This window comes from Anser anser, assembly GCF_964211835.1.
Source record: "Anser anser genome assembly, chromosome: 1".
Classification (NCBI taxonomy): domain Eukaryota; kingdom Metazoa; phylum Chordata; class Aves; order Anseriformes; family Anatidae; genus Anser; species Anser anser.
In genome coordinates this window covers 70,789,342-70,814,733 of record NC_139720.1, presented here as the reverse complement: position 1 = coordinate 70,814,733, position 25,392 = coordinate 70,789,342, and the positions used below count along the sequence as shown (strand labels likewise).

The 25,392-nt window shown below is 40.7% G+C and overlaps 1 protein-coding gene across 20 annotated transcripts in view; it reads left to right on the top strand.

The window, feature by feature from the left end:
* The window catches only part of CCDC91 (coiled-coil domain containing 91), a 336,822-nt gene that overhangs the window by 168,505 nt on the left and 142,925 nt on the right, over positions 1-25,392 (top strand). For 16 of the 20 annotated variants that reach the window (XM_083819591.1, XM_083819592.1, XM_083819586.1 and 13 more), the window contains one exon: positions 14,745-14,822. The exons of the other annotated variants lie outside the window; for them this stretch is intronic. In XM_083819591.1, the coding sequence (XP_083675717.1) occupies positions 14,745-14,822 (78 nt within the window). The remainder of the gene's footprint in view (positions 1-14,744; positions 14,823-25,392) is intronic. 20 annotated transcript variants of the gene reach the window in all.

Here is a 25,392-nt window from a genome sequence, read left to right as displayed (position 1 = left end):
CCAATATCTACAAAGTTGTCAGAAAGATGGAGCCAGGCAGGTTCTTCTGAGGTGCATTGCAGGAGAACAAATGGTAATGGTCATAAATTGAAACATGGGAAGTTAGAACTTCATGTAAGGAAAAAAAAGTACGATGAAGGTAAACATTAGGATGTTTTAGCCAATGAGGTTACGTTGTGTTCTAACCCCAGCAGGCAGCTAAGTTCCACACAGCTGCTTGGTTACTCTCCTCAAATGGGAAGGGGGGGGGGGGGGGGGGGGAGAGAGAACTGGAAAGGTAAAAGTGCAAGAACTCATGGTTTGAAATAGAGAGTATACTAGGTAAAGCAAAAGCAGTGTTTGCAATCAAAGCATTCATTTGCTACTCCCAATTGGAAAGCAGGTGTTCAGCCACTTCCAGGAAACCAGGGCTTATCACACATAACGGTTTCTTGGGAAGATAAATGCCATCACTCCAGATGTCCCCCTGCTTTCTCCTTCTTTACCCAGGCTATTATTGCTGACCATGATGTTATTTGGACTGGAATACCTTTTTGATCAGTTTGGGTCAGCTTTCCTGGCTGCATCCCCTTCCAGCTTCTTGTGTGTCCCCAGCCTCCTCTCTAGAAGGGCAGCATGAGAAGCAGGAAAGTCCTTGGATCTGTGTAAGCACTGCTCTGTTAGCAGCTAAAAAAGTTGGTGTGTTATCACCGCTGTTTTCTTCAAAAATCCAAAACACAGCATTGTGTGAACCTCTATGAAGAAAATTTACTCTATCCCAGCCAAAACCATGACAGGTTATAGAATCTCAATCCTTAGAGTTTTTCAAGATCCAACTAAACAAACTGGTCTGAATTCAGTGTTGATCTTGCTTTGAGTAGGAGGCTCAACTTGATGACCTCAGGAGGTCCCTTTCAACCTGAATGATTGTGTGATTTTGTGATTTAATTTTGTGGTTATAAATTGAGAAAAATAAATATCCCACTCCTAATCAGTAAAGGCAGATTGAGAATAACTCAAATCCAGAGGATACTCCCCAGGCTAAATCATTTGGAATATTTTACTCGAATTTAGCATATCTCATTGCCAGAAAACAGACCTTAGTAAATAAGGGCAGGGCCAGGGATGTCTGAACCAAAAGTCTAATTAATGTAGTATTTGAAGTTTTATACTGATCAGAATATCAGTTACTGTGAACTTAAATCACAGTTGCATGGAATATAATATTTTTGTGTTTGAAAATGCATTTGCTTTTATGCTATACAATGTATTATGTTTAATGTGAGGTTTTATAGTAAATGAAATATAGTCATTCAGAATCTAGAACTGCATGAGTGTAAGTTCTGTAAGATACACAACAAAAACCAAGAAGGACTTGCTGTAAGATCTGTGTATTTGTGACTTGTGTATCTTTTTCTGGACTGTGGGAGATGCTTCCTTCCAGCTGGGATTTTTTTTTGAGGTTAGGCAACAAACCTTTTATTCAGAAACCAAAGCAGTACTGTTCTTGTATTTTAAAATGTGGGAAAATAAATTAGTTCTGTATCAAGTTCCTTGATTTACTACTTGTTTTTAATGAAGGTGTAACTTGTGTATCTCTTGTGTTTTGTTTTGTTTTGTTTTTTCTACATGCTTAAATTATTTAGGAATTTCTGAGGCATGTATAACAAATAAACCTAGGTGTCGATAATTTGATAGCAGTTCTCTGGATGCAAGGGAAGTGTTGAAGTTGCAGATGCAGTTTGTGTTCTGGCTTGGGCAATCTGACCGAAGTGTCAAGTGTTCTATTTCATTTCATAAACCTTTTTTCTTTTGAACAACGTAGTCAAGAGGTATTTATCTTGCAGATTGTCATCTGAAGGCCTTGCTGTTGTCTTTCTTGGCATTATCCCAAACTCCTTGATTTGATGCTTAGTTTCCCAGGCTATTCTTCATTCTGTCTTCTGATCTAAATTCTTGTCACCTTTCTGATGGAACAACTAGTACAGCTTGAGGGAGGCGATGTTTTTTTATGTCTCTGGTTCTCCTGCAAGATATGTTACTTTTTTCAACCTACACATCATACCTTTCATCAGTTGTCTTCAGATTTTCAAACATCAGTTCTGTTTTTAAGGATGCAAGGGGATTTGTGTACTTCAGTATCAAATTCAAATTCCTAATGCAGTTACTTTTTCACAAAAAGAAGAGATGATATAGTTTGCATTTTCTTTCTTTCTTCTTTTTTTTTTTTTTAAGATTAAGATCATTCCAAGTTGGACAGGTAGTTAAGACTGGAAGAGGAGGTACGTATTGTCACCATTGTTCTTTCCTGAACTTTGTATCAAGGTGATGGTGACATCTGCCAGCTCCCTCAGCACTCATGGGTGCATCTAGTCAGGACACATGGACTTAGGTATATCCAGTTTGCTTAAGGGTTCCCTGACCTGACCTTCCAATGCTAAGGGTGAGTCCTCTGTTCTTCAGTCCAGCCTTTCCTCATCTCTGGGACCTGGGATTCCTGAAGCTCGTCTTGCCAGTAAAGTAAAGGCACTCAGTGCATCAGCCTTTTCCATAACCCGTGTGACAAGATCCACCATCTCCTTCAGCAGTGGGCCCACATTTTCTCTGGTCTTCCTTTTGTCATCTTTGTACTTAGAAAAGCCATTCTTGTTGCCTTTGATATCCCTTGCCAAATTCATTTCCAGTTTGGTTTTTCTGAATTTCATCCCTGGATGTTCAGACAATGTCTCCCTACTCCTCCCACGTTACCTGTCCTTGCTTCCAACCTCTGTATGCTTCCTTTTTGTTTTTGAGTAAGGCTGGCCTTACTATTGCAGACTGACACAAAGGCAGCATTGACTACCTCAGTCTTTTGTGTCCCATGTAACCAGCTTTTTCTTTTGTCAGTTTCCCTGGGTTTGTTCTCCTGTTTTCTCTTTCTTCTTTCCTTTCTCTGAATATTATGTCCCATAATCTAGATAAGGTGGGGAAGCAGCAAAGCATCAGTGGCATAAGATACCCTGGCACAGCTCTAGCTCTATTACCAAGAATCTGCATCTTATCTATATAATATATAGATTATACATTAGATCTGTATGTAATATTTTAGAAACCTGATGGCAGTTAGAGAATACTTCCTGAAGCAAATCATTTACCATATCATACAGTTTTTCTAGCAAAATGTTCATTAATGCTAAGAACACTTAGTTATCAAATTAATGAATGAGTTCTGATTGCTACTTAGCTCTCTTCTCACTTTTCTTGGTTACTGTCTGCAGTGGAGAATCTCTATATGCTATGGAATAAATGAGCAGTTATACACTGCAGTTGTTTTTTTGCGCAATGTTAATGTATTAAATGTAGCAGAGTAAAGATCCATGGTATATACTGCAGATGCTTGAAGAGTTGTTACAGATGCTGTGGGGACTATAATTATGTCTTAGTTGTGGGTATGCTCAAGCTCTACTGTACTATTTCCTTTACATAGTTTTTCACATACAGTCGTTCATAATGTCTCCCAGCAGACTGGTCCATTCACACTCACTCAGCTCCAGCTTGGCTCATTTCAAATGAAGCAGGAAGCGTCCTCACGACATGAAAGTTTGTTTGTTACCTCACTGCATTATTCACTTCAAACTCTTCTGTCATTGTATACTCCAGGTAGCAATAATATTTGCTTGTATAAAATAAATGATAGTACCTCCTTGGTTCCTGAACTTAAAGTTGCACATACTGCATGTTCTGTTGGTAATATCTGAAAATCTGAAATCTTTCCTTCCATACTATAAAAATATTTGCTTTTATATTGTTAAGTTTTCAGCTGTGTCTTTCACCAGGAAACTGACAATATGACCAGAGTGAAGATATTTGCTTTACTGAAGACCTGAAGGCAATCCTGTATCTTAGTTCTGGAGAACTCACATTATTTCAGACAAATAGAAGTAGTGACCAATCTGTATCTTATATCCAATAACACACTGTAGTGTGTATGTTAATGAGACATTGTGGATTGATTCTCATCATGTTTAACTCATTTGTTCAGTGATTTAGTTCTGTTGTACTCAAAATAATTTTTTTTTTGGCCTATACTTGGGTTGTTGAGAAGTTACCAGTTTATTAACAGAATCATTATGACACTAAATGTTGTTTGTTAGCTTTAAAAATGATGATTTGGGTTAAGACAGTTGATAACTTGTGTGGAGAGGGAAAAGATGTAATGGAGGAATTGAGTCTAATATGAAGATTCTTAATGATTTAATAGTATACAGAAAAACTGTGAAAGACAGATTTGGAATTTGCTTTCTAATTTATTTGCATGTAAGGAATTATGGTTTGCCTTTTTTAGTTCATACAGAAATTAGGAGGGAAGAGAGAGTATCACTTTCAAAGATGTTGGCTTGAACTTGCAGGTAACTCTGGAGATAAAAATCCTTGCAGAAGCTGGGCAGTTGGCATGAACTCAGATAACTGGCTTGCACATTACACAGTAATGTAAGAGTGTTAACAGGTGTTACAGAAATATCTGCGGAGTTAAAATGGGTACTTTTTGTTAACTTACCATTTTACTGGCCTGTTTTTACTGATGGGTTTTTCTTTAAACAGGATTTATGACTAAGTAATGTAAAACGCGAGAAGCACATAATATTGGTTGATCCCAAAACACAGGATTTTATTTCTATGGATTATATTTGATTAGTGAAAATGAGCAAAAAATTGAGGTATTTACCTGAATTGATTTTATTTTGTCCATCATTTTCCCCCTCTATAAATGTGATCTCATGGTACTGCTGTATGATACTGGCTCTATATTACTGCTGTGTTTTGTGTTACAAATTATTACTGATAACCTACTAAAAAGATGGAGAATTAATTTGCTCTGATCACAAGAGAAAAATCCATGGAGAAAAAAATACCAGTGAAGAAAATGTCACAAATTTTATAGCCATGATAAAAATTAATTTCTTCAGTTATTTTAAAAGCTTGGTGGTGTGTTTGTGTGTTGGTTATGCCCACTATAGGACTGAAATCGTGAAATTATTTTGGTGCTTACTCTTGTGGGCCAATACTATGATACAAAGTATTGATTTTGAATTGTGTGAATTTGATGTGCAACCATTTGCTGCGTTTTCAGGTGGCATTAATTTGCAGTAGCAAGTCCTTCTGGTGCTATTTTTGATATGTCAGGAGCATTAGCACAGTATTTTTCTAAGCATCCACTTTTGGTAATGGGAAGAGTTATGATTGTTTTGAATTAAATAAGAAGAAAGTGTGACTATTTCTTCTTCCCTTCTCCAATACAGTTCTACTTATTGCTATTAAAGCCTGTGGAAAATGTGCTGGCATGCCACTATGAAAAGTTAGAAGGGAATTTGTGCAGAGTTGGTGGGTTGCATGCCCTTACCCCAACAATTCAAGACAGTCTGCCTCTTAAAAGGGTAGCAGAAAATACATCAATTTCAGTGTAATTAGAATTAAATTAAATCAGTTTGAGGTTTCCTTTTTGTACCCTCTTTGCAACGGATCTCACACATCATCTTCCTGTGGATCTTACGTAGTACCCTTTTGGGAGGTGTTATCCTCACCCTTCTCAGTATTTGCAAACATGTCCAACATTTTGACAGAAAAGCAGGGTATGTTAAGGACACTCTTTAAACTACTTATGCCAACGATGATTCAATTACATGGAAATGATTTAGGAAATACTTCAGCTAAAAAGATCTAAAAGAAGTGCTAATGCAATTGTCAGTCAGCAACAAGCAGCTGGAAGTTGGGTGGCCAAAAACCATCCTTGCTGTCACAGTAATTTCAGGATGTCTCTCTGCCCTTTAACATTTCTGGGGACCACACCTCTCAGAAGCTCACTAGGCATTCTGATCAGTCTGCTCTACAGTGATTTGATTCACAAGGGCCTAGTGAAAGAAAATGAGCCTGGAGTCACTTGGCTTTAGTTTATAAGAAAACATCCCAAGTTCAATCCCATTTTCTTATTGTCATCATTAAAGCTTTATTTGGTCTATTCCTGAAGGCATGTGCAATTTTAACACTAAAGCATGTGTTGTCTTACGCATAAATTCTTTATAGTGATGTTTCATCATGTAATAATCACAAAACTGAAAAGACTGAAACACTGCTGAATAATAAATTGCCTGTTATTTTCGTATTGTGTCCACAATGCGTGCCTCCTTATCAGTATTATCTGGAAAGATCATCAAGGCTTTGATCACAAAATAAAGTAAAAATGTGCCAAGTATCTGTTTGTGTCAGCATTCTGATGTGAGATTTGTTCCATCACAGGGCAAGGAGGTGAAAGTCCTCTGAAGGTCACTTTACTGAAATTTCAAACTTCTAAATTAATTTTATTCCTGTCTATATGTGTGTATATATATATATATTTAAAAAAAAAAAAAAGGAAGAACAAAAATAAAACAACCAAAAAACTCTGAAATCATGCATGCCATACACAGGAATTCTACACAATTCGGCTGCAGTGACCATAATATGCTGGAGTTCAGGATCTTGCGAGGAGGAAGCAGGGAAAGAAGTAGGATTGCAACCCTGGACTTCAGGAGAACAAACTTTGGCCACTTCAGGGATCTACTTGGAAGAATCTACTTGGTTAGGGCCCTAGAAGAAAGGGGGGTTCAAGACAGCTGGTCAATATTCAAGCATCACTTCCTCCAAGCTCAAGATCCAGTGCATCCCTATGAGTAAGAAGGCAAGCAAAGGGGGCAGGAGACCTGCATGGATGGGAAGGGAGCTCCTGGCAATGCTCAGGTAGAAGAAGGAAGTTTACAGCATGTAGAAAAAGGGACAGACCACTTGGGAGGAATATAGGGACACTGTTAGAGTATGCAGGGATGCAATGAGGAAGGCCAAGGCCCATTTAGAATTAAATCTGGCAAGGGATGTCAAAGACAATAAGAAGGGCTTCTTCAAATACATCAGTAGAAAAAGGAAGACCGGAGAAAATGTAGGCCCACTGCTGAAGGAGGCAGGTGCCCTGGTGACAAAGGTTACAGAGAAGGCAGAGTTGCTGAATGCCTTTTTTGCTTCAGTCTTTACCGCTAAGATCAGCCCTCAGGAATCTCAGACCCTGCAGACAAAAGAGAAAGTATGGAGAAAGGAGGACATGGCCTTGGTCGAAGAGGATTGGGTCAGAGATCATTTAAGCAAGCTTGATATCCACAAATCCATGGGTCCTGATGGAATGCACCCACAGGTGCTGAGGGAGCTGGCCAGTGTTATTGCTAGGCCACTCTCCATCATCTTTGAAAGATCGTGGAGAACAGGAGAGGTGCCTGAGGACTGGAAGAAAGCCAGTGTCATGCTAGTCTTCAAAAAAGGGCAAGAAGGAAGACCCGGACAACTACAGGCCCGTCAGCCTCACCTCCATCCCTGGAAAGGTGATGGAACAGCTCATTCTGGAGGTCATCTCCAAGTATGTGGAGGATAAGAAGGTGATCAGCAAGTTAGCATGGATTCACCAAGGGGAAATCATGCTTAACCAATCTGATGGCCTTCAATGATGAGATGACTAGCTGGGTAGATGAGGGGAGAGTGGTGTCTGTGGTATTGTAGTGGGTTTACGTGGCAAGGTTTTGGTAGCAGGGGGCCATAGGAGTGGCTTCTGTGAGAAGAATCTAGAAGCTGCCCTATGTTAGGTAAGGGCCCCACTGTTGACCAGAGACGAGACAATAAGTGATGTTGTTTGCACCTCTGTGAGAGCATATTTAAGACGGGGAAAAAAACGCTGCACCACACAGCAGCTGGGAGAGTGAGAGGAGTGAGGAACAGCCTTGCAGGCACCAAGGTCAGTGAAGAAGGAGGGGGAGAGGTGCTCCAGGCACCAGAGCAGAAGTCTGCTGCGGCCTGTGGTGAGGACCATGGTGAAGCAGGTTCTCCCCCTGCAGCCCATGGGTCCCACAGTGGAGCAGGGTTCCACGGTGCAGCCCGTGGAGGAGACCACGGTGGAGCAGGTGGATGTGTACTGACAGAGACTGCGGCCTGTGGAAGACCCCTGCTGGAGCAGATTCCAGGCCAGAGCTGTAGCCCGTGGAGATGAGACCACGCAGTAACAGGTGACCTGGCAGGAACTGCTGCTCATGGGGGACCCAGGTTGGAGCAGTTTGCTCCTGAGGGATGGACCCTGTGGTACAGACCCATATCTGGAGCAGTTCTTGAAGAGCTGCTGCCTGTGGGCAGCCCATGCCGGATCAGTTCGGGGAGGAATGCATCCCGTGGGAGGGACCCCACAGCACAGGGGACGAGAGTGACCGAGAAGGAGCGGCGGAGAAGAAGCGCTACAGACTGACCATAACCCCCATTCCCCCGTTCCCCTGCGCCGCTTGGGGGGAGGAGGTGGGAGAGGGTTGGGGGGGGGTAGGTGCTTTTGGTTTCTTTCCTTTGTTTCTCACTTCTCTAGCTTGTTAGTAATAAGCAATAAATCTTACTATCTCCCTATGCTGAGTCTGTTTTGCCCATCACGATAATTACTGTGCGATCTCCCTGTCCTTATCTCAACCCCTGAGCCCTTTTCATCGTATTTTCTCCCCGTTCCTCTTTGAGGAGGGGGAGTGAGAGAGCAGTCGTGGTGGAGCTAGGCTGTCCACCTGAGTAAAACCACCAGAGGTCTACCTTGACTTCAGCAAGGCTTTTGACACTGTCTCCCATAACATCCTCATAGACAAGCTCAGGAAGTGTGGCCTAGATGAGGTGGATTGAGAACTGGCTGGATGGCAGAGCTCAGAGTGTTGAGCTTGGTGGTGCAGAGTCTAGCTGGGGGCATGTAACTAGCGGTGTCCCCCAGGGGTCCATACTGGGTCCAGTCTTGTTCAACTTAATCATCAACGACCTGGAACAGAGTGCACCCTCAGCAAGTTTACTGAGGACACGAAGCTGGGAGGAGTGGTTGTTACCCCAGAGGGCTGCGCTGCCGTTCAGAGATACCTCACCAGGCTGGTGGGATGGGCTGAGAGGAACCTCATGAAGTTCAACAAGGGTAAGTGCAGGATCCTGCACCTAGGGAGGAATAACCCCAAGCACCAGTGCAGGCTGGGGGCTGACCTGCTGGAGAGCAGCTCTGCAGAGAGGGGCCTGGGAGTCCTGGTGGACAGCAAGCTGACCATGGGCCAGCAATGTGCCCTTGTGGCCAAGAAGGCCAACGGTATCCTGGGGCGCATTTGGAAGAGTGTTGCCAGCAGGTCAAGGGAGGTGATCCTCCTCGTCTGCTCAGCCCTGGTGAGGCCTCACCTGGAGTATTGTGTCCAGCTCTGGGCTCCCCGGTACAAGAGGGACATGGAGCTACTGGAGTGAGTTCAGAGGAGTTCTAAGATGATTAGAGGACTGGAGCACCTGTCATACGAGGACAGGCTGAGAGAACTGAGCCTGTTCAGCCTGGAAAAGAGAAGACTGAAGGGAGACCTCAGCAATGTATATAGATATCTAAAGGGAAGGTGTCAAGAGGATGGAACCAGACTCTTTTCAGTGGTGCCCAGTGACAGGACAAGAGGCAGAAGGCACAAACTGAAGCACAGGAAGTTCCATCTGAATATGAGGGGCACTTCTTTACTGTCAGGGTGACAGAGCACTGGGACAGGTTGCCCAGAGAGGCTGTGGAGTCTCCTCTGGAGATATTCAAAGCCTGCCTGGATGCCATCCTGCGCAGTGTTCTCTAGGTGATCCTGTTCAGCAGGGGGGATTGGACTGGGTGATCTTCAGAGGTCCCTTCTAACCTTGGCCATTCTGTGAAAATTCTGTCCAATATGAAATCTGAATATTACATCTTAATTTCAGATCTACACTATTTAGAATTTTCAGAGCTTCCTTTTTCTTTCTTACGTCTAGAGCATTAATTTTTTAACTCAGCCTCACCTCGAGTACTGTGTGCAGTTGTGGGCACCACAGTACAAAAAGGACGTGAAACTATTGGAGCGTGTCCAGAGATGGGCTACAAAGATGGTGAAAGGCGTAGAGGGGAAGATGTACGAGGAGCGGCTGAGGTCACTTGGCCTGTTCAGCCTGGAAAAGAGGAAGCTGAGGGGAGACCTCATCGCAGTCTACAGCTTCCTCACGAGGGGGAGTGGAGAGGCAGTCACCGATCTTTTCTCTTTAGTAGCAAGCGATAGGAACTGTGGGAATGGGGTCAAGCTGTGTCAGGGGATGTTCAGGCTGGATATCAGGAAGAGGTTTTTCACCAAGAGGGTTGTCGTGCACTGGAACAGGCTCCCCAGGGACATAGTCACAGCACCAAGCTTGTCAGAGTTTAAGAAGTGTTTGGACTGTGCTCTTAGTCATATGGTATGAGTTTCTGAGTGGACCTGTGTGGAGCCAGGAGTTGGACTTGATGATCCTTATGGGTCCCTTCCAACTTGGGATATTCTGTGATTCTATGAATTTTAAGAGTAGTTACATACACTCATTAAACTCATGTTCCTGTGGAAAATATGTATTTATACAGAGGATTTGTAAAGGATTGCCATTATCATTGCTTGTCACATTAATATGCTGTTCTTCTCTGAATGTTTCTCTGGTGTTCAGAGCCAAAGCTTGAAACTCAGGAACTTTGGTGCATCTCCATTGTTAGATGGTAAATCAATTAATATACTTCCAGAATGAATTTTTTAAAGTGATCTTTCGTGGCCTTATTAGATAGTACAAGGAACAAGTGCACATCCCATTGACTGATACATCAAAAAGATTTTGAAATGGTATTTTACAGACTTGCAGAAGAAAATGCCGGAGATCCTTAGAAAGAATTGAAAGTCACTCTTGCAAATGGGCACGTAAAGCAGGCACTGTTGCGTAGCATTTACATCAAACTTCATCAGATTGGATGAAGCCCTTACTTGGAAGGAATGTGGCCATAGGAACTTAAACTTTTGTATAGGTACTCACGATAATGCACTTTCATTCTCTCTTCTAACACTTTCACAGGCATAGTTTTGTTTGTGTCAGTTCTAGCACTCTGATTCCTTACTATTCTTTACTAATGATTCATTTCCTTTACTTTAGGGAATATTTAAAGTGGATACTCTAGCATTGGATGGGATCTTCATGTTCATGGTTATACCTCTGTGTTCGTAGTTGTACCCATTTGTCTTGTGACTTTGGACAAATTACTAATTCTGAAAAACTTGAGAAATTTATTGTAAGAAGACAGACTAAATTTTTTGCTTTGCACCTGGATTTGCCCAACAATGCCAGTGAGGGGTACTGTACTGACAGGAGCAGCCATAAATATGACCTGGCCCTAATGGGAACAATACTGACAGAAAATGTCTGCTAAAACACTCACAGAAGAAAATGCCTTCCAGCCTGAAAACTGCTTACCCATGAACCAGGAGTATATTTGGAAGGTACCACTGGCCTCCTGAGGTGCAGCTGAGTACCTAAGAAATGGGGACATCCTGAGGATACCATCCATAAAGGTAAAAATAAGGAACTGGAACAGCAACGTACCATCTGAAAAGCAGAAAATAGTCTGGGAAAAGTAAAAACGTTTTGTGTGAGAGAATAGGAAACCTCATCTATTGGTTCTTTCGGGTGAAACAAATTAGCAGCATCTGTTGGCTGCTCTAAGAGGTGGTATCCTATGCCCTCTTATGTCTCAGAGATATAAAAATTGCTGTTTTTCTGTCCAGAATGGAACCTTTCTCTCTGAAAAATGCCCTGTGCTTTCCTATAGGACATCCTAAACAAATTTTACCTTTGCTGTGGAGGCCTGTCTGTCTCCAAACTCTGTAATGCAGATTATATTTGAAGTAAAACTTTGTTATTTGTTTGGTCCTGCTCCTGAGCCTGTTTCTGATTATCTGTCTTTCCTGAGTTTTTTGGTTTGTTTGTTTGTTTGTAATTAGACCATTTTGAGGTCAGTATTTTGTAATTAGATCCCTCTGAGGTTGATTTGGCATTGTCCTTCTCTCCCACCTCCACTTCTGAGATCGGTTTGATGCGATATCAGTAGTTTTATTAAAGTTGTATTTATGTACATAATCTGCCATAAGTAGTCGATATTTATAACCTGTCATAAGTGTAGTTGTTTTAATATTGATAACTTCACAATCCATAAGTATATTCAGTACAATAGTGTTGATAACTTGTTGAACCTATGCTAATCTGTAGCTAATCTGTATTTGCTACTATATTACTATTTTTTACTGCATCTAATTGCCTTCATACCTCTAATTGCTGCTACTGTTAATCTGTACTATTCCCCAGATATCTACTACATATAAAAATTTGTTTCCTGGTAATATTGTAATAGCTTTTTATCTATATACAATGCTTGCCTTTTTAATCATAGTGTATTTGCTAGTGGTAATTTGTGGTAATGTAGCTGTGAATATGTAGCCCGTGGAGAGGAGACCACACAGGAGCAGGTGACCTGGCAGGAGCTGCTGCCCGTGGGGGACCCAGGTTGGAGCAGTTTGCTCCTGAGGGATGGACCCCCTGAGGGATGGACCCCATGGTACGGACCCATATCTGGAGCAGTTCTTGAAGAGCTGCTGCCTGTGGGAAGCCCACGCCAGATCAGTTTGGGAAGGACGGCATCCCGTGGGAGGGACCCCACAGCACAGGGGACAAGGGTGACTGAGAAGGAGTGGTATAGAAGAAGCGCTATAGACTGACCATAGCCCCCATTCCCCTGCGCCACTTGGGGGAGGAGGTGGACGAGGGCGGATGGGGGATAGGTGCTTTTGGTTTCTTTCCTTTGTTTCTCATTTCTCTGGCTTGTTATTAATAGGCAATAAATCTTACTGTCTCCCTATGCTGAGTCTGTTTTGCATGTCATGATAATTGCTGAGTGATCTCCCCATCCTTATCTCAACCCTTGAGCCCTTTTCATCATATTTTCTCCCCATTCCTCTTTGAGGAGGGAAAGTGAGAGAGTGGTTGTGGTGGAGCTCGGCCGCCCACCTGAGTAAAACCACCACACACTTGCATTTAAAGTAGTTCTGATGGATCTTTAACGGAAATCTTATTGTTATATCTTTTCTCATTTAAAGGCTTTTCTCAGCATGGGATGCTTTCTCTTCAGTATTTTTTCTGTTAGAATACATAGTGAAAATGAATATCCTCATTCTATAGAATTCCTTTTATCATACTTTTGAATCCTTGTTATGCTTTTTTAGTACTTACTGCTTTCTCTCTCTCTTTTCTTTTTCTGTTTTTTTTTTGTTTGTTTGTTTTTCTGTTCACTTTTCACAGTGAGCTTATTTCACTGTGACATGGAGCTTTGGAGTTAAACACTAGATCATATTTTTCTCTTCAACCAATTCTGTAGAATTATTCTGTAAAAAATATGACCATCTCAGCATTTTTTAATGCAAAACATCTGAATTTACTTACTTATGGTGTCAGTGATATCTATGTATCTCAACGCAATTAAACTGATGTACACAGGTGTTGTGTATTGTTATTCAAAGTAATACTTTGTTTATTTACACTTCAAAATATTTCCATCTTTTGTTTTTCTGCTTCATTTCAGTTGCTCTTGCAGGGCTTCACAAACAAATAAAACAGTTTTATTCAAGAAAATCTGAATGTTTCATTTTATTGTGCCAATAATAAGTATATATAATTTCATATAATAATTTCAGACTTTTTGCAAAGATGGCCCTTTCAGTAGAAAGGAAGTGAATAACTGAGCAGAAGTTTCTAATCAAATTTAGTGGAGTTACAGACTGATGAATTTGTTCTTAATGGTGTTACATGGCCTTTCATAATGAAATTGAACAGTTTTTGTTTGATACTCATTGTTTTTTTTGTTTTACTTTGAACATGAAACTTTTAGAAAACAAAAAATTTTATTCATTTCAACTTGAATTCCATTCAAACAATAGATCTGTGGTGCAGGTTCTGTATGGTGTTGCTCTGTAATAGCTGCAAGATAAGGTTCATGATGTCTTTGTTTTAAATCACATTGGAAAACTGGTGCAGAAAACACATCATCTACAGTACAGTCTGATTTAAGAAAAGATCATTCACGTGAAGAATGAGGGAGCAGGGAAAGTTTTTCATAGTTTTACTCATTGATGATTTGAAAAAGCAGAGCTGCTCGTTGATAGGAGTTAAATGCTGAGAATTTAATGAAGTGTTCATATTGCAGACATTGTAAACCATAGGAGAAACATTTTTATATAAAGGCAAAAAAAATAGAATCTTTCTGTCCACAGATATTATTACATACTACTGTGGCTAAAATAGTTTTATTTGAAAAACATATTCAGAATGCCTTATGCAAGAAGACTTCCTGAGAACCTTAAGAATTAAAAAAGATGAAAAGATAGAAAAAGATGTGCTGAGCAGGATAAGGGTTTGATGTTCTGAGAAAGCTGAATCTAATAATCAAGACATTGAAATGTATTAGTAACCTAGTCAGTAGGTAACATTACAGCAACATTTTAAAGTTACAATTTTGTTTTTATCTTTGCTAAGAGAGTGCTTCAGAAGTCCTACCGCCCACAGATGTATCAAAAAAAAAAAAAAAACACAAAAAAAAACACAGAGAAATCAGAGAAACAAAATGGAAAAAAAAAAAAAAAAGAAAAAGAAAAGAAAACAGAACCATTTAGAATGATCTGGGAAGTACTAAAGTAAAATTAAGAAATAAAAAAGTTTAATATTCAGAACAAGTTGAATTGAGCATATATACAATATCCAAAAATACTAGAGGTGTACATTTCTTCATGAAAGATAGCAAAAATGAGGAGAATACTTGGTCTTTACTTTCTTAGTATTATGTCATGTGTATATGTTGTATATAATCTTTTCATATTTTTGTACAGGAAAAGCATAAGCAGGAGTTAGAAGATATGAGACAAGCTGGACATGAAGCTTTGAGTATTATTGTTGAAGAATTCAAGGTAAACAAGTTGTCAAGTTAGCACAATTTCCAGTGTAACATCATATAATAAGTATGCACTACCGGCAGTCTTCTTTAGTATTAGCTAGTTTGGTTGCTCGGCCTCTTTCATTATAAAATTCATTTATATTTGTATTTTCAGTTGTTTCCAATTTATTCTGTTTGACCTGAAATTTTACATGACATGTTTTTTCACTCTGCACGTTGGGAAACTTCAGATAAAGCATGTTAGCCAAGTGACGAAACTTGAAACTGGAATAAAACAAAAATTCTCAATCAGTTGTGGTAAACTTCAGTTTTGATTGTTTATCACATTAACTACATTTTGGACCTCTCCAGTCTCAACAATCTGTACTTGAAGGAAAACAGCCTTACAGAGCAATTGAGCAGTTTTGTTTGTTTATTTTGTTTTATCTATACAGCACTAAGATAAGAAGATCAGTATAAATTAAGGCAGAATCTTTAAACCTCTCATGCTGTTCCTATTTGTGCTGAGCCAGTAAGATACAAGAACTGGACGTTATTGCGGAGGATAAATGTGTCTTTTGTACTGTTACTAAAACTTGCTAATAAGAAATGCACAAAACTGATTCAAAAACAGAGATTATTATTATTTCAGATAAAAACTGAATCATCTTAGGTGAATCATCAGGTGTAGGAATGGCAAAGGATTCTAATTAGACTTAATAGAGGTAAAGAAGATCCGACTGGACAAAGAAACTGATAATAGGAAATGGAAGATAAGGCTCTTGCTGAGAATGTTAAGGGAGACATGAAACCTGGTATGCAATTGGAAGCTGGGAACACTAAACTGACAATGTTGTTAGTCAGGTTTGGAATGGAACTGGCAAACTAAAAAGGATTGGATTGAGGCTGTGTCATCTGATTCAAGCAATAAACTGAAAGCTTGAGTCTAGAAGCTTATTAAGAAGCCTGCAATACTCTGCTGGGGAGGGTGGGCTTCTTTATTTTCAGGAAATATCCAAAACTTACTCACAATGTATTTTTCTTTCTGGAGTTGTCGGGATCTGCAGCTCCAGGAGAGCCATCTGTGCCAGATTGCAAGTCTGCCACAAAATTTGAAATCTAAATGCTATTCAAAAAGGTGGTTTGTTTGTTTGTTTGTTTTTTTGTTTGTTTTGTTTGGCCTCTGCTCCTTATGTGTAAGGTAGGCCTACCAAGTTCCAAATCTCAGAAAGTTACACTATGTAGAGGACCTGCTGATGCTTTGTGGACCACCGACTTGAAGACAGTCTATGTAGTAGGCTTCAGAAAAGTATAAAACATGAAACAGATTTGCAACAACTTGTAACAAGAATACCATTTAATAATTTTGCTAATAATTGTTAGCAGTGTTCTAGTCAATATTGAAATTGGACTACCTGTAGAAAAATGTCTTTCTTCATCAATATAACTTATGTTAATTTCATCAAAAAGGAACCTATTCAGAAAGAAGTTTCAAAAGTTTTCATTCCTGAGAGAAGTTAAGCATGTTCATTTGTGATGTCCCTTTTCTCCAGACCTTCCTCATTTTGCTTCAGGAGAATTGTTGCATTTCTTTTCCCTTCTTCTTACTCCTTTGGGATTTTTTTTTTTTTTACAATGGAAGTTCTCAAATGACAGAATCACAGAATGGTTTAGGTTGGAAGGGATCTCTGCAGGTCAACTGTTACAGCCCCTCTGCTCAAGCAGGGCCACCTAGAGCAGGTCGCCCAGAACCATGTCCAGACTACTTTTGAATATCTCTGAGGAGGGAGACTTCACAACCTCTCTAGGCAACCTGTTCGAGTGCTCTGTCAACTGCACAGAACACAAGTGCTTCCTGATGTTCAGAGGGAACCTCCCGTGTTCCAGTTTGTGCCCGTTGCCTCTTGTCCTGTCACTAGGTACCACTGAAAAGAGCCTAGCTATGCGCTGTGTTTGCACCCTTCCTTCAGGTATATGTTGATGAGATTCCCCCCACCCACTCCAAGTCTTCTCTTCTCCAGGCTGAACAGTCACAGCTCTCTCAGCCTTTCCTCATAGGAGAAAGAAATGAGTGTGTCCTTCAGAATGTCCACTTTGGATGGCCCTCCAAACACATAGTGTATATCATCCTTTTTCACTTCCATTTCATACTGGCTGGGTATAAAATATCTGTCTGTTTCCATGTGACCTTATTTTGAAAAAAACAGTGAGCCATTTGTAACTGTGGCTTTTATGTTTCCTCCTTTTTATTTCTGAAATATAAGCAAATTGTGAAATGCAAAAATTCTATAGTAGTGAATGAATAGATAGTCTTCACCATTTCAATGCCTTTGTGTGAGCTAAAGGAGAGTTTTGCATGAATAACATTGTCCTTTTTAAGGAATAACCTCTTCATGTATAGCTGGGTAAAGGGATATACTTATGTGCTATATTGTTTTTTTAAAAAATATTTTACAAGTCAACATCAGCTCTGAAGATCTGATTTACCATCTGGAAAAGAGGATTTACATTTTTCAGTTTCTATGATTTGGTACAAAAGATTAGGCTTTTAATTGAATACTGTGATTCTAAGAAATATTTATATTTAGCATATTATTTCTCATAGACTGTTTATATTCAAGTTACATAAAGACATTCTTTAATACCAGGGAACCGTGGCATGAATATACTTCATACAAGTCTTCCTGTTGCCTCATTGGTTAGTTGCCATATTTTTGTCAATGAGATCACAGTACTCCGAGGAGAAATAACATCAGATATGCCAGCCTCTGTGTAAAATACGGCTACCAACCTTTTCTGCAAACATGCAGTGGGTTAGCAGGAAAATCAAAAAAGTATGCTAGCTTAAATATATATATTTCTCTTACAGCTTAAATACCTTTTTAGTAAGCCTTTACCATGTGGGGGAAAAGATGTGGAATTACAGTGAAGTGAATCATTAGAGAATTTAGTGAAGGCAAACCTGTTCTATGGTTTTGAGAAAAATCTCATGGATTCTTTTAAACTCTTCATTCATGGTTAATATTTCAATATGGAGCAAGGGTTAAGATTTTTTTTTCTCCTGAAGTGAATGAGTCATAGAATCATAGAATATCCGAGTTGGAAGGGACCCACAAGGATCATCAAGTCCAACTCCTGGGTCTCCAAAGGACCACCCAAAAAAACAGGCTCTATGTCTGACAGTGTTGTCCAAATGATTCTTGAACTCTGGCAGGCTCGGTACTGTGACCACTGCCCTGTCCCAGTGCCTGACCACCCCCTGGGTGCAGAACCTTTCCCTAACACCCAGCCTGACCCTCCCCTGTCCCAGATCCATGCCATTCCCTCGGGTCCTGTCGCTGTCCCCAGAGAGCAGAGCTCAGCGCCTGCCCCTCTGCTCCCCTCGTGAGGGAGCTACAGGCCACCATGAGGCCTCCCCTCAGCCCGTTCTGCTCTAAGCTGAGCAAACCAAGGGACCTCAGCCACTCCTCACCTCCTCACGTCTTCCCCTCTAGGCCCTTCACCATATTTGTTTCCTTTGGACACTCCTTTTTTCTCCTTTTTTTTTTTTTTCTTCTTTGGACACTCTAACATTTTTAACATTGCTGATTCATGCTCATGAGTGAGGAGCCTTACGTATAGCATTTGTTTAGTTTAGGAGTGTAAAATAAATCTGATTAATCCTTCTAGTGAAATATAAATTGTGGAAGTTACTGACTTTCTTATTTTGCTTATGATTAGCCATGCTTCATTTAGTGTTGAAATATGTGTTTTTTAGGGCTTAAGGCTCTGCTACACTAGTACAAATAATTTATATGAAGAAGTGGTTTCCATTTTTAGTAATTCTAAAGTATCAACTAATTAATCCACCATTTCCTTGAGTGTGGAATGTCATCTTACATTGTCTAGTGATTTGTTTAAAAAGCATAGCAAAGAAAATCTTACTTACAATTACCATAGTCCTATTTTGCATTTCTTGGGTTTTAATAAAACAAACTGATGTGGATAGTTCCAGTAAAATGCTTGTTCATGGCCCAAATTAGGTTCTGTTGCAGTCATGACTATTGGAATTATGACACATCCTCTCAGATACTAGCCAATTATCACTTTCCAGTACCATCTCAAGCAAAGTTCTTCTACTATGTGTGAATGTAATGCCAGAACCATTCATCATTAGCTCTATAAAATAATCCCAGAATCCTCTTAATTAGGTGTTGAAACTCTGTGTAGAACAGTGAACTACTTGCTTATTCTGTATTCCTGGTGTAAAAACGTCTTCCTGTTGATAAACATGTGAGAGTGTGTTTCTTTTGGTGCACAAAGCAAAAGAGTTTTTTTGTTTTTTTGTTTTTTGTTTTGTTTTTAACTACAAGGTTTGATTTGATTAGTAATCAAAAGGTCATATTATTGTTAAATTTAGAGCAGATTATTACTCTTTGCAGATTTATTGTGGTGGCCTTTTTGTTCTGTTGTATCTTTCATTATGTGAAAATGAGTTACATTTTCTGATTGATCACTCCCCCATATTTTGAGGAATGTTTTCTTCTAAAACGGACAATATTTCACAGAATCACAGAATCACAGAATCATCTAGGTTGGAAGAGACCTCCAAAATCACCTAGTCCAACCTCTGACCTAACACTAACAAGTCCTCCGCTGAACCATATCACTAAGGGCTACATCTAAACGTCTCTTAAAGACTTCCAGGGATGGTGACTCAACCACTTCCCTGGGCAGCCCATTCCTATGCCTAAAAACCCTTTCAGTAAAGAAGTTCTTCCTAATATCCAACCTAAACCTCCCCTGGTGCAACTTTAGCCCATTCCCCCTCGTCCTGTCACTGGGCATGTGGGAGAATACACCAACCCCCACCTCGCTACAGCCTCCTTTAAGGTACCTATAGAGTGCAATAAGGTCGCCCCTGAGCCTCCTCTTCTCCAGGCTGAACAAGCCCAGCTCCCTCAGCTGCTCCTCGGAAGACTTGTTCTCCGGATTGCTCACCAGCTTCGTCGCCCTTTTCTGGACTCGCTCAAGCACCTCCATGTCCTTCTTGTAGTGAGGGGCCCAAAACTGAACACAGTACTCGAGGTGCGGCTTCAGCAGAGCCGAGTACAGGGGGACAATCACTTCCCTAGACCTGCTGGCCACACTGCTTCTTTTACAAGCCAGGATGCTGTTGGCCTTCTTGGCCACCTGAGCACACTGCTGGCTCATATTCAGTAGACTATCAACCAGTACTCCCAGGTCCTTCTCTGCCAGGCAGCTTTCCAACCGCTGATCTCCGAGCCTGTAGTGCTGCTTGGGGTTGTTGTGCCCCAGGTGCAGGACCTGGCACTTGGCCTTGTTGAACTTCATGCAGTTGGCCTCAGCCTATTGGTTCATCCTATCCGGATCCTCCTGCAGAGCCTTCCTACCCTCGAGCAGATCAACACACGCACCTAACTTGTTGTCGTCTGCAAACTTACTGAGGGTGCACTCAATCCCCTCATCCAGATCATCGATAAGGATATTAAAGAGAACTGGCCCCAGTACTGAGCCCTGGGGGACTCCACTAGTAACCGGCCTCCAACTGGATGTGACTCCATTCACCACGACTCTTTGGGCCCGGCTATCCAGCCAGTTTTTAACCCAATGAAGCGTACACCAGTTCAAGCCATGAGCAGCTAGTTTCTTGAGGAGAATGTTGTGGGAAACGGTATCAAAAGCCTTACTGAAGTCAAGATAGACCACATCCACAAACTTTCCCTCATCCACTAGGTGCGTCACTTTGTCATAGAAGGAGATCAGGTTCGTCAAGCAGGACCTGCCTTTCATAAACCCATGCTGACTGGGCCTGATTGCCTGGTTGCCCTGTAAGTGCTGCGTGACGACACTCAAGATAATCTGCTCCATGAGCTTCCATGGCACTAAGGTCAAACTAACGGGCCTATAGTTCCCCGGTCTACCCTCCAGCCCTTCTTGTAGATGCGCGTCACATTTGCTAGCCACCAGTCGACTGGGACCTCCCCTGATAGCCAGGACTGGCGATAAATGATGGAAAGCAGCTTGGCCAGCCCCTCCGCCAGTTCTCTCAGTACCCTCGGGTGGATCCCATCTGGCCCCATTGACTTGTGTACATCTAAGTGCTGTAGCAGGTATTCAACCATTTCCTCATGGATAGTGAGGGCCACATCCTGCTCCCCATCCCCTTCCAGCAGCTCAGGGTAGTGGGTATCCAGAGAACAACTGGTCTTGCCGCTAAAGACTGAGGCAAAGAAGGCATTAAGCACCTCAGCCTTTTCCTCATCTTTTGTAACTAAGTTTCCCCCCGCATCCAGTAAAGGATGGAGATTCTCCTTAGTCCTCCTTTTTGTGTTGATGTATTTGTAAAAACATTTTTTGTTATCTTTAATGGCAGTAGCCAGATTGAGCTCCAGATGAGCTTTGGCCTTTCTAATTTTGTCCCTGCATAGCCTCGCAACATCCTTATAGTGCTCCTGAGTGGCCTGCCCTCTTTTCCAAATATTATAAACACTCTTTTTTCTCCTAAGCCCGAGCCACAACTCTCTGTTCAGCAAGGCCGGTGTTCTTCTGCGCCAGCTCGTCTTTGGGCACGTGGGGACAGACCACTCCTTAGCCATTAAGATTTTCTTCTTGAAGAGTGCCCAGCCTTCCTGGACTCCTCTGCCCTTCAGAACCACCTCCCAAGGGACTCTGCCAACCAGTGTCCTGAACAGCTCCAAGTCAGCCCTCTGGAGGTCCAAGACAGCGGTTTTACTGGTCCCCTTCCTGACTTCGCCAAGAACAGAGAACTCTACCATTTCGTGGTCACTCTGCCCAAGACAGCTCCTGACCACCACATCTCCCACCAGTCCATCACTGTTTGTGAACAGAAGATCTAGCGGGGCACCTCCCCTGGTAGGCTCTCTAACCAGCTGCGTCAGGAAGCTATCTTCCATGCTCTCCAGAAACCTCCTAGACTGGTTTCTCTGGGCTGTGTTATGCTTCCAGGATATGTCTGGGAAGTTGAAGTCCCCCACAAGAACAAGCGCTTACGATTTTGCAACTTCTGCCAGCTGCCTGTAGAACTCCTCATCCGTCTCCTCATCCTGGTTCGGCGGTCTGTAACAGACCCCCACCAGGATGCTTGCCTTGTTGGCCTTCCCGCTGATCCTAACCCATAGGGACTCAACCTTATCATTCCCAGCCTCAAGTTCCACAACATCAAAACACTCTCTAATATAGAAAGCCACACCACCACCCCTTCTGTGCTGCCTGTCCCTTCTGAAGAGCCTATAGCCAGACATTGCAGCACTTCAGTCATGAGAGTGGTCCAATTGGACCAGTGGTCCGAGTGGACCATTTCAGCATGTTGGTCTTCCATTGCTATCTTAGCCCTAGGCAGACATGATGTTCAAGCTTAAGACCAAACCCTCTCAATTCCTTTCCCCATTTTAAGATGGCAACTGTGTAGAGAATGGAGCTCACACAAGTGGAAATATGGAATGATCTAATTCCAAGACCCTGAAGGTACCAATGCCCTTAGAATCACTGCCATTACCTTTGAAATGTTAGTTCACCAAATATTCTGGGAAATCCATTAACAGAGACCATTAGATACTTGTATCCTCAAAAACCATAACCTTTGTTAGGCACCTACTATTCTTATAGATGGTTTATTTGTTAAAAGGAACATAACGCATAGTCATGAAATTTGTATTAAAAAACAGGAAAACAAAAAATGAACTTACCGTTCTGTGTAGGCAAAATTTCCCCTTTTCACATTTACTTAATTTTGTTTAACTTCTGTCTTTCGTGTCATTATTTTTTTAAACTTTTATTCCTTAGTAATTCCGTAGTAATTCCTTTAATTCCGTAGTAATTAACTACAGTAAAAAAAAAAAAAAAAAAAGTAGATGTAGATCTTGGAAATGACGCTTGTGGGATCATGTCACATATTAAAGTATTTACCACAAACGATAAAGATTTTTCCTTTGCTTGTTTAATTAAGCTTTTGTTCTGAAATTGTCATAGTTATGTAAATAGACAAATTAAGATTTTTAATCTGTTTTGTTTGTACTTCTCACCATATCATATATATCATATCATTTTGTTTAAGCTTTGAAGTATATGACCTGGGAGTATTGGTTGATAGTCGGCTGAATATGAGCCAGCAGTGTGCTCAGGTGGCCAAGAAGGCCAACAGCATCCTGGCTTGTAAAAGAAGCAGTGTGGCCAGCAGGTCTAGGGAAGTGATTGTCCCCCTGTACTCGGCTCTGCTGAGGCCGCACCTCGAGTACTGTGTTCAGTTTTGGGCCCCTCGCTACAAGAAGGACATGGAGGTGCTTGAGTGAGTCCAATGAAGCTGGTGAGCAATCCGGAGAACAAGTCTTCCGAGGAGCAGCTGAGGGAGCTGGGATTGTTCAGCCTGGAGAAGAGGAGGCTCAGGGGTGACCTTATCACACTCTATAGGTACCTTAAAGGAGGCTGTAGCGAGGTGGGGGTTGGTGTATTCTCCCACATGCCCAGTGACAGGACGAGGGGGAATGGGCTAAAGTTGCACCAGGGGAGGTTTAGGTTGGATATTAGGAAGAACTTCTTTACTGAAAGGGTTTTTAGGCATAGGAATGGGCTGCCCAGGGAAGTGGTTGAGTCACCATCCCTGGAAGTCTTTAAGAGACGTTTAGATGTAGCCCTTAGTGATATGGTTCAGCGGAGGACTTGTTAGTGTTAGGTCAGAGGTTGGACTAGGTGATTTTGGAGGTCTCTTCCAACCTAGATGATTCTGTGATTCTGTGATTCTGTGATTTTGTGTGACATTACAGGCAGGTGTATTTATTTAATAGTATTTATTTACTTGGATTATTTTAAACAATTATTAGCCTGAAAGATAGCTTGCATGAATCTGATGTGGGTTTCCTTTTATGGAAATGGCTCTAAGATGGAAAGTCCTTTCAATCCCCTCCTACAGTAAGAGTTTTGTCTATCAGTTTTCATTTTCGGATTTTTTTTTAGTTCTTTCCAGAATGTATGAACAGACCCAACTTCATAATATGAGATGGGGGGATGACTTCAGATTGTCTTTCTGAAATCTTTGTGTTGATAATAGTCCTCTGAACTTAACAGTTACCCTCTAACTAAAAAAGGCCTTACACTTAAAGAAAAGAGAATTTTAAGAGTTGTTACAAGGGCTTGCATTTCATTTCCAATGTCTATACTCGTCCATGTAAGTTGCACAGAATTCATAAGTGGGCCTTCAATATAATACAGAACTGTTTCGTGTCATGACGAACTGATGGCTAGGAAAAGATATTCCTTATTTTTATAATGTAGGAGTACTCATACCACAGTGATGATAATATTTTAAAAGTAATTGTAAAAATGACGAAATATCACTCCTTTTTTAGTAAGGATGATATTACATGTAGTTGTGACCCTAGAACAATGAGTAAGATTCTAAGAAGTTATAATACTGCAAAGGTTTGATTGAGTGAGTTTGAAGTTCGTTTCTAACAGGAGCCTGAGGAAAAGAGTGTTTTGTGGAAAATAAATCCTTAAACTCACATGCCAGTAAAGATAAATACCTAGATAAACTCAGTATAGTATTCAAACTGTAGTTGTTAGTCATTATTGCTATACCAAAACCAACTGCAAATGAAACTGAAGTTATATTATACCACTTCACAGAAACATGTTACCCTGTCCTTATAAGTGATTCAGATATCTTGTACATTACGTCTTTGAAACACCAGCCTAAAATCCAGTGCACCCTGTAGGCAGGAGAGTGGTTAGTGAAACCATGAAACTTTTTCATACTGTGATGCATATCAAAATGTCTTGACTTCGTGTAACGTCTGAGAAGAATTTTACATGAGAGATACTGTTTGACTTGATATATAAAATTTTATAGCAGGAGCAATGTTAAAGCTTTAGTAACACATTCTAACACAACTATGAGTAGAAACAATTCGGCCCATTCATCACAACTTTTATCTCATTAGGGCCCACGTCATTGTAAATTCCAAGTGGACTCTGACCTAAGCAGGAGTATAATTGCTTTCATTTTGGTTAATATTCATTTGTACAACATATATATATATATATATATCTTTATTCTGTAGCACATAAAATGATCGTATTTTATTTAACTTAAAGGAATGCTCACCTGAAAATAGCCTGATCATAAAATATGCAGTGCCTTAAGTGGGTAATTTGTATTCTGTTGAAAAAGACATTTTGGAAAAGAGTTTTGTTTATATAGTATGTGCATTAGATAAGAACTGGTTTACAACATGGAAAATCAAATATAACATTTTATTTAGTGTATCATCTCCCAGGATCACGGAAGAATTTTGATTGCGTCCTATCTGTTTTATCATTCAGCAATCGGTTAATTGTATTTTGCCCTCAAATAAATTAGTAGGAATTGGTTAGTGGTGGAGAAAAGATACTGAATGAGATGGTCATTTTCTAATGCTATGAAGCATAACAGTTCTTATATACTATTGCTGAAATTAACACTAGCATTTAATATAGTTCGTGTTTGAAGTAGTATGGTAACTTTACTTTCAACTAGGTAACTTTATTTATATATTTTTAAATTGCTTGTTTTAGGCATTTGGACTTTTCAGTTTTGAACTAAAGAC